This window comes from Oncorhynchus gorbuscha, linkage group LG05, assembly GCF_021184085.1.
Source record: "Oncorhynchus gorbuscha isolate QuinsamMale2020 ecotype Even-year linkage group LG05, OgorEven_v1.0, whole genome shotgun sequence".
In the NCBI taxonomy this organism is placed as follows: domain Eukaryota; kingdom Metazoa; phylum Chordata; class Actinopteri; order Salmoniformes; family Salmonidae; genus Oncorhynchus; species Oncorhynchus gorbuscha.
The window spans coordinates 84,303,845-84,313,844 of NC_060177.1; the positions used below are offsets into that span (position 1 = coordinate 84,303,845).

Below are 10,000 nucleotides of genomic sequence, written 5' to 3' on the forward strand. Positions count from 1 at the left end.
CTTTCTTCTCTCTCTCTCTCACTCTTTCTTTCTTCTCCCTTTCTCTCTCTCTCACGCTCTCTCCTTCTTTCTTTCTCTCTCTCTCGCTCAATCTCTCCCTCTTTTTCTCGTGCTCTCTTTCTATCTCTATACATTGCCTTGCGAAAGTATTCAACCGCCTTGAAATGTTTCCTATTTTGTTGCCTAAAAACCTGGAATTAAAATATATATTTTTTTTGGGGGGGGTTTGTATCATTTGATTTACACAACATGCCTACCACTTTGAAGATGCAAAATATTTTTTATTGTGAAACAAACAGAAAACAGAAGACTTGAGTGTGCATAACTATTCACCCCCCCCCATTTAACATTTACATTTAAGTCATTTAGCAGACGCTCTTATCCAGAGCGACTTACAAATTGGTGCATTCACCTTATGACATCCAGTAGAACAGTCACTTTACAATAGTGCATCTAAATCTTAAAGGGGGGGGGGTGAGAAGGATTACTTATCCTATCCTAGGTATTCCTTAAAGAGGTGGGGTTTCAGGTGTCTCCGGAAGGTGGTGATTGACTCCGCTGTCCTGGCGTCGTGAGGGAGTTTGTTCCACCATTGGGGGGCCAGAGCAGCGAACAGTTTTGACTGGGCTGAGCGGGAACTGTACTTCCTCAGTGGTAGGGAGGCAAGCAGGCCAGAGGTGGATGAACGCAGTGCCCTTGTTTGGGTGTAGGGCCTGATCAGAGCCTGGAGGTACTGAGGTGCCGTTCCACTCACAGCTCCGTAGGCAAGCACCATGGTCTTGTAGCGGATGCGAGCTTCAACTGGAAGCCAGTGGAGAGAGCGGAGGAGCGGGGTGACGTGAGAGAACTTGGGAAGGTTGAACACCAGACGGGCTGCGGGCGTTCTGGATGAGTTGTAGGGGTTTAATGGCACAGGCAGGGAGCCCAGCCAACAGCGAGTTGCAGTAATCCAGACGGGAGATGACAAGTGCCTGGATTAGGACCTGCGCCGCTTCCTGTGTGAGGCAGGGTCGTACTCTGCGGATGTTGTAGAGCATGAACCTACAGGAACGGGCCACCGGCTTGATGTTAGTTGAGAACGACAGGGTGTTGTCCAGGATCACGCCAAGGTTCTTAGCGCTCTGGGAGGAGGACACAATGGAGTTGTCAACCGCGATGGCGAGATCATGGAACGGGCAGTCCTTCCCCGGGAGGAAGAGCAGCTCTGTCTTGCCGAGGTTCAGCTTGAGGTGGTGATCCGTCATCCACACTGATATGTCTGCCAGACATGCAGAGATGCGATTCGCCACCTGGCCATCAGAAGGGGGAAAGGAGAAGATTAATTGTGTGTCGTCTGCATAGCAATGATAGGAAAGACCATGTCAGGTTATGACAGAGCCAAGTGACTTGGTGTATAGCGAGAATAGGAGAGGGCCTAGAACAGAGCCCTGGGGGACACCAGTGGTGAGAGCGCGTGGTGAGGAGACAGATTCTCGCCACGCCACCTGGTAGGAGCGACCTGTCAGGTAGGACGCAATCCAAGCGTGGGCCGCGCCGGAGATGCCCAACTCGGAGAGGGTGGAGAGGAGGATCTGATGGTTCACAGTATCGAAGGCAGCCGATAGGTCTAGAAGGATGAGAGCAGAGGAGAGAGAGTTAGCTTTAGCAGTGCGGAGCGCCTCCGTGATACAGAGAAGAGCAGTCTCAGTTGAATGACTAGTCTTTAAACCTGACTGATTTGGAACAAGAAGGTCATTCTGAGAGAGATAGCGGGAGAGCTGGCCAAGGACGGCACGTTCAAGAGTTTTGGAGAGAAAAGATAGAAGGGATACTGGTCTGTAGTTGTTGACATCGGAGGGATCGAGTGTAGGTTTTTTCAGAAGGGGTGCAACTCTCGCTCTCTTGAAGACGGAAGGGACGTAGCCAGGGTCAGGGATGAGTTGATGAGCGAGGTGAGGTAAGAGAGAAGGTCTCCGGAAATGGTCTGGAGAAGAGAGGAGGGGATAGGGTCAAGCGGGCAGGTTGTTGGGCGGACGGCCGTCACAAGACGCGAGATTTCATCTGGAGAGAGAGGGGAGAAAGAGGTCAGAGCACAGGGTAGGGCAGTGTGAGCAGAACCAGCGGTGCCATTTGAGTTAGCAAACGAGGATCGGATGTCGTCGACCTTCTTTTCAAAATGGTTGACGAAGTCATCTGCAGAGAGGGAGGAGGGGGGGAGGAGGATTCAGGAGGGAGGAGAAGGTGGCAAAGAGCTTCCTAGGGTTAGAGGCAGATGCTTGGAATTTAGAGTGGTAGAAAATGGCTTTAGCAGCAGAGACAGAGGAGGAAAATGTAGAGAGGAGAGTGAAAGGATGCCAGGTCCGCAGGGAGGCGAGTTTTCCTCCATTTCCGCTCGGCTGCCCGGAGCCCTGTTCTGTGAGCTCGCAATGAGTCGTCGAGCCACGGGCGGGAGGGGAGGACTGAGCCGGCCTGGAGGATAGGGGACATAGAGAGTCAAAGGATGCAGAAAGGGAGGAGAGGAGGGTTGAGGAGGCAGAATCAGGAGATAGGTTGGAGAAGGTTTGAGCAGAGGGAAGAGATGATAGGATGGCAGAGGAGAGAGTAGCGGGGGAGAGAGAGTGAAGGTTGGGACGGCGCGATACCATCTGAGTAGGGGCAGTGTGGGAGGTGTTGGATGAGAGCGAGAGGGAAAAGGATACAAGGTAGTGGTCGGAGACTTGGAGTGGAGTTGCAATGAGGTTAGTGGAAGAACAGCATCTAGTAAAGATGAGGTCGAGCGTATTGCCTGCCTTGTGAGTAGGGGGGGAAGGTGAGAGGGTGAGGTCAAAAGAGGAGAGGAGTGGAAAGAAGGAGGCAGAGAGGAATGAGTCAAAGGTAGACGTGGGGAGGTTAAAGTCGCCCAGCACTGGGAGAGGTGAGCCGTCCTCAGGAAAGGAGCTTATCAAGGCATCAAGCTCATTGATGAACTCTTCGAGGGAACCTGGAGGGCGATAAATGATAAGGATGTTAAGCTTGAAAGGGCTGGTAACTGTGACAGCATGGAATTCAAAGGAGGCGATAGACAGATGGGTAAGGGGAGAAAGAGAGAATGACCACTTGGGAGAGATGAGGATCCCGGTGCCACCACCCCGCTGACCAGAAGCTCTCGGGGTGTGCGAGAACACGTGGGCGGACGAAGAGAGAGCAGTAGGAGTAGCAGTGTTGTCTGTGGTGATCCATGTTTCCGTCAGTGCCAAGAAGTCGAGGGACTGGAGGGAGGCATAGGCTGAGATGAACTCTGCCTTGTTGGCCGCAGATCAGCAGTTCCAGAGGCTACCGGAGACCTGGAACTCCACGTGGGTCGTGCGCGCTGGGACCACCAGATTAGGGTGGCCGCGGTGTGGAGCGTTTGTATGGTCTATGCAGAGAGGAGAGAACAGGGATAGACAGACACATAGTTGACAGGCTACGGAAGAGGCTACGCTAATGCAAAGGAGATTGGAATGACAAGTGGACTACACGTCTCGAATATTCAGGAAGTTAAGCTTACGTAGCAAGAATCTTATTGACTAAAATGATTAAAATGATACAGTGCTGCTGAAGTAGGCTAGCTGGCAGTGGCTGCGTTGTTGACACTACACTAATTAAGTCGTTCCGTTGAGTGTAATAGTTTCTGCAGTGCTGCTATTCGGGGCTAGCTGGCTAGCTAGCAGTGTTGTTTACGTTACGTTGCGTTAAAAGAACGACAATAGCTGGCTAGCTAACCTAGAAAATCGCTCTAGACTACACAATTATCTTTGATACAAAGACGGCTATGTAGCTAGCTATGTAGCTAGCTACGATCAAACAAATCAAACCGTTGTACTGTAATGAAATGAAATGAAAATGTGATACTACCTGTGAATGCGACCAGGTTGTTGAGTCTATTCGGTAGACGTTGGCTAGCTGTTGGCTAGCTGTTGGCTAGCTGTTGGCTAGCTAGCAGAGTCTCCTACGTTAAGGACGACAAATAGGACGACAAATAGCTGGCTAGCTAACCTCTGTAAATTAAGATAATCACTCTAAGACTACACACTCTAAACTACACAATTATTTTGGATACGAAGACAGCAAAGACAGCTATTGCTAAGATTAGACAAATCAAACCGTTGTACTATAATGAAATGTAATGAAAAAGTTATACTACCTGCGGAGCGAAGTGCCGATGCGACCGCTCGCTCCCCCCCCCAAAGTCAATGCTTTGTAGAGCCACCTTTTGCAGCAATTACAGCTGCAAGTCTCTTGGGATTTGTCTCTATAAGCTTGGCACCTTTAGCCACTGGGATTTTTGCCCATTCTTCAAGGCAAAACTGCTCCAGCTCCTTCAAGATGGATGGGTTCCTGCTGGTGTACAGCAACCTTTAAATAATACCACAGATTTTCAATTGGATTGAGGTTTGGGCTATGACTACTTAATTCTTAATTAAACCCTGCAAGTGTTGCTTTAGCAGTATTCTTAGGGTCATTGTCCTGCTGGAAGGTGAACCTCCGTCCCAGTCTCATATTTCTGGAAGACTGAAACAGGTTTTCCTAAAGAATTTCCCTTTATTTAGCGCCATCCATCATTCCTTCAATTCTGACCAGTTTCCCAGTCCCTGCCGATGAAAAACATCCCCACAGCATTATGCTGCAACCACCATGCTTCACTGTGAGGATGGTGTTCTCGGGGTGATGGGAGGTATTGGGTTTGTTCAAGATATAGCATTTTCCTCCATGGCCAAAAAGCTCAATTTTAGTCTCATCTGACCAGACTACCTTCTTCCATATGTTTGGGAAGTCTCCCATATGCCTTTTGGCAAACACCAAACAGTGTTTGCTTATTTTTTTCTTAAAGCAATGGCTTTTTTTCTGGCCACTCTTCTTTAAAGACCAGCTCTGTGGAGTGTACGGCTTAAAGTGGTCCTATGGACAGATACTCCAATCTCCGCTGTGGAGCTTTGCAGCTCCATCATGGCTATCTTTGTTCTCTTTGTTGCCTCTCTGATTAATAACCTCCTTGCCTGGTCTGTGAGTTTTGGTGGGCGGCCCTCTTTTGGCAGGATTGTTGTGGTGCCATATTCTTTCCATTTTTTAATGATGGATTTAATGGTGCTCTGTGGGATGTTCAAAGTTTCTGAGATTTTTTTTATAACCCAACCCTGATCTGTACTTCTCCACAACCTTGTCCCTGACCTGTTTGGAGAGCTCCTTGGTCTTCATGGTGCCGCTTGCTTGGTGGTGCCCCTTGCTTAGTGGTGTTGCAGACTCTGGGGCCTTTCAAAACAGGTGTATATATACTGGGCTCATGTGACGGATCATGTGACACTTAGTTTGCACTTAGGTGGACTTTATTTAATTAATGATGTGACTTCTGAAGGTAATTTGTTGCAACAGATCTTATTTAGAGGCTTCATAGCAAAGGGGTGAATACATATGCACGCACCACTTTTCTGTTTAGAAAGTTATTTTTTTTAAACTTTCCCAATTTGGACTATTTTGTGTATGTCCATTGCATGAAATCCAAATAAAAATACATTTAAATTACAGGTTGTAATGCAACAAAATAGGAAAAATGTCAAGGGGGTGAATACTTTTGCTATGCACTGTATATATACAGTACCAGTTTGGACACTGCTACTCATTCAATGGCTTTTCTTTATACTATTTTCTACACTGTAGAATAATAGTGAGGACATCAAAAACTATGAAATAACACCATATGGAATCATGTAGTAACCAAAAAAGTGCTAAACAAATCAAAATATATTTTACATTTGATATTCTTCAAAGTAGCCACCCTTTGCCTTGATGACAGCTTTACACACTCTTGGCATTCTCTCAACCAGCTTAATGAGGTCATCACCTGGAATCCATTTCAATTAACATGTGTGCCTTGTTAAAAGTTATGTTGTGGAATTTCTTTCCTTCCAAATGCATTTGAGCCAATCAATTGTGTTGTGACAAGGTAGGGGTGGTATACAGAAAATAGCCCTATTTGGTAAAAGACCAAGTCCATATTATGGCAAGAACAGCTCAAATAAGCAAAGAGAAATGACAGTTCGTCATTACTTTAAGACATGAAGGTCATTCAATCCAGAAAAACCATCAAGCGTTATGATGAAACTGACTCTCATGAGGACTGCCACAGGAAAGGAAGGCCCAAAGATACCTCTGCTGCAGAAGATAAGTTCATTACAGTTACCAGCCTCAGAAATTGCAGCTCAAATAAATGCTTCACAGAGTTCAAGTAACAGAAACATCTCAACATCAACTGTTCAGAGGAGACTGCGTGGATCAGGGCTTCATGGTCGTATTGCTGCAAAGAATCCACGACTTAAGGACACCAATAAGAAGAAGGGACTTGCTTGGGCCAAGAAACACGAGCAATGGACATTAGACAGGTGGAAATCTGTCATTTGGTCTGATGAGTCCAAATATCAGATTTTTGGTTCCAACCGCCATGTTTTTGTGAGACACAGGGTAGGTGAACAGATGATCGCCGCTTGTTTGGTTCCCACGTGAAGCATGGAGGAGAAGGTGTGATGGTTTGGGGGTGCTTTGCTGGTGACACTGTCAGTGATTTATTTAGAATTCAAGGCACACTTAACCTGCATGGCGATACGCCATCCCATCTGGTTTGCGCTTAGTAGGACTGTCATTTGTTTCTCAACAGGACAATGACCCAACACACCTCCAGGCTATGTAAGGGCTATTTGACCAAGAAGGAGAGTGATAGAATGCTGCATCAGATGACCTGGCCTCCACAATCACCCAACCTCAACCAAATTGAGATGGTTTGGGATGAGTTGGACCACAGAGTGAAGAAAAAGCAGCCAACAAGTGCTCAGCATATGTGGGAACTCCGTCAAGACTGTTGGAAAAGCATTCCCTGATGAAGCTGGTTGAGAGAATGCCAAGAGTGTGCAAAGCTGTCATCAAGGCAAAGGGTGGCTACTTTGAAGAATCTAAAATGTCAAATATATTTTGATTTGTTTTACACTTTTTTGGCTATTACGTGATTCCATATGTGCTATTTCTAGGTTTACATGTCTTCACTATTATTCACATTCATTCATACCCCCGGGATGACTCTTCAGCACACTCTTATGACTCAAATCAATGACCTTTATGTCCACCCTATGACAGAAACCAACGTTATTAGCGAAATGTTATCACAGTAAACCTCAGTAACACTCCTCTCTATGTCCTACCCCATCAGGAGTCTGGATGAGATCCATCAGAACCGCCACCACTCCTGCTCCCCCTCTCGTTACCATGACTCCCACGGGGAGCACCGCTCCGGGGACTCGGACTACGAGTACTCCGAGGACAGGTAACATCACCCAGACAGTGGTGGCTGGTGGCCTTTGTTTATTAGGGAGGAGGTTAGACGTTAGATGCTGGAGTTTAAGATTACAGCCGGTCTGAGAATAGTTTGGTGGTTTATGGCAGGGAGAGAGTGTGTGCAGGTTATGCAGTGAGGTTCCAGTGTTTGTGTACAATACGGCGATACTTTGGTGTATCTTATTTGAGTAGAGCTTTGAGTTCAATATAGGAGTTGATGTCGACATGGTTTCCTCCTTATTTTGTTCATTTGCAATGAAGTACCTGTAGAAGTACAGTATTCCTTTATGGCCAATCATTTCAAAGAGGTTGACCACCAGCTTTTCATTTTTGAGGTTGAAAGTGTCGGATACTCCAAGGACAAGTGGAATAGCAGGCTACATTAGTACTGTTCTATACTAATAATACTAATAATCACTAATGCGACTAACAGTCTAATGCAAAAGGTTAATATCATATTTATTATTATTGATGCTGAATCAAAATTATGATTTCATGATTTCTTCTCATTCATTTCTCATGAGCGGCTTTGTCTGATTTGACCATCCTCTTACGTTGTTGTTTTTGACTGGTTGTTCGGTTCACCCATCGCCATGGCAATCACAGTGAGGTCCTCGAGATGCACAGGTCTATCCGAGGCGGGAGTGCCGAGTGCCTGCACACAAACAGGTAAACAAAAACAACAACAACCAAAAAGCCAGAGACGTCACTGTTATCGTCCCTACCCACCATCGTTCTTCTATTGTATTACCCATCATCCTTTGCATTGTCATTCGATGTCAACAGCGCCATGTTAACTCGGTCAGTCTATGGTTGTGATATAGAGAGTGTATGTTATGTATCACGTGACAATGTTTTTGTTTAACGGGATGTGTTCCTATTCCATGTGCTGCATCAATGTGCTGCTTTTTGTCTGCCTGCATGGAAGGTGGACAATGTGAAAGTCGTCTTTGTGATGTATTCAGCTTGATCTAGTTGTAGAATATCGATGAATTCGTTCCAGACACAAAGGGACATGTTTTTTCACCCGAGAGGCCAAACGTAGTACCACACACTCTCCATGACACCATAAAAACATTGAGTTTATGTTGGGTTTCAAACAGATTATAATAGATTCCAGAACAGCTCTATCGTTGACCTCAGAATAGTATGAAAATCACTCTTGGTGAATGACATTTTTGTCTGAACATTTGATCTATAGCAGATGAATGTTATTTTTGCCTGGACGTTTTATTTATACAATTGTGTTGTTCTTTTCCCCTCTTCTGTTTTTCTTCTCCTCTCAATCAATGCACGGTCTACACTCAAATAACTACACAGGGGCGTAGCTAGGTCCAGCAATACACTACCACCCAAAATGCCCCTGTTAGTCAATGGTATACACAAGGACATATACAGGTAAGAGAGTAGAATAAGAAAACCCTGCTCTCTTTCCTTTTACTCTTCCCCAAAACCTGAACTCAACTCATCGTTGGCATTTTGTGGCTTATGATGTTGTATCAACGTTCTCTCAACGTAATTGATTCCCCACCCCGACTCCTAACAGAGCTTTTCTGAATCGATGTGGTACCACTCTCCCAGGGTGTCTCAGGGGGAGTTGGGATATGCAAAAAAACGCATTTCCAATTGGACAAATATAAGCGTCCACCAAATTATTATTGATTACAATATGAATACCCTGGACCAGATCTGTTACAGTAGTACTATAGTAGTACTTCACTGTCTATTTTAATACTATAATCCTATGTACTGTCCTATACACAGTAGATATATTACATGCTTGGTTTCCCCATGCTATAATGCTTTGACACGTGCAACTTAAAATCTGTTTAGATGCACTTATATAATCAGCATTACATTTAATCTCCATACATATAATGAACGGCAGGACAATCCCCCATCCCTACTTTCACCGTGTCCTCTGTTGTCGTCTATGTCTTGGGCCTCCATCAGACAATCCCCCATCACTACACAGTAGTTGGGGAGAGGAAATGCTGAGAATGGGGATTAGGATGGAGCAGATGTGATATTCTGGTGTCAAACCTCCATCTGACATATTTATTGAATTGCTGTTTTTATATGGTTTGTTTGTTGACTTCAGTGCCACTGTTGGGTTTCCTTGTACGTCTTTATCACGGTTCATTTTTTGGCCTCTCATTCCCTTTGCATGCACGTCAAATCTAGCTTTTCTTTCCCTTTCTTGCATGCGTCTATACCATCTACCACGGATTCACACGCGTGTAGCAACACCCTCCCTGCATGCCTAAAGGGCAAGCCTCCCCGGGGGCATCAGGGAGGGGGCGGTCCCGCCTCCCGTAGCGTCCTCACGCACCGTGTGCTCAGGTTCACTGACGAGGTCACCGTTAGGTAAGAAACCCATTACCCCGGACAGACGCCCTACTCGCTCCCTTCGTCCTCTGCCCTTCCACCCCCAACGGACTTCACCTCTCCACCCCCGACCCCACGGGTGATCCTCTCCCACCGCCCAACAGGCCTGCCTTTGCACTCCACCGTCCATCCCTTCGTGAGGGATCGAATGCTCATCCTTAACCTCAACTTGTGGAAGACCACAGGACATACAACAGGGTTGACTGTATTAAACAGCAAAGAACTAAGTCCTTATTGGCACACTGCAACACATAGCATACATTGGAGCTCTGTGTCATGTGAGGCATGTGAT

The 10,000-nt window shown here is 46.1% G+C and overlaps 1 protein-coding gene across 17 annotated transcripts in view; it reads left to right on the forward strand.

The window, feature by feature from the left end:
- LOC124036595 (regulating synaptic membrane exocytosis protein 1-like) overlaps positions 1-10,000 on the forward strand; it is a 56,107-nt gene that overhangs the window by 13,890 nt on the left and 32,217 nt on the right. For 11 of the 17 annotated variants that reach the window (XM_046351360.1, XM_046351353.1, XM_046351361.1 and 8 more), the window contains 4 exons: positions 7,196-7,309; positions 7,927-7,989; positions 8,641-8,718; positions 9,565-9,687. In XM_046351360.1, the coding sequence (XP_046207316.1) occupies positions 7,196-7,309; positions 7,927-7,989; positions 8,641-8,718; positions 9,565-9,687 (378 nt within the window). The remainder of the gene's footprint in view (positions 1-7,195; positions 7,310-7,926; positions 7,990-8,640; positions 8,719-9,564; positions 9,688-10,000) is intronic. The other 6 variants (XM_046351362.1, XM_046351365.1, XM_046351367.1 and 3 more) reach the window with 2 other exon arrangements.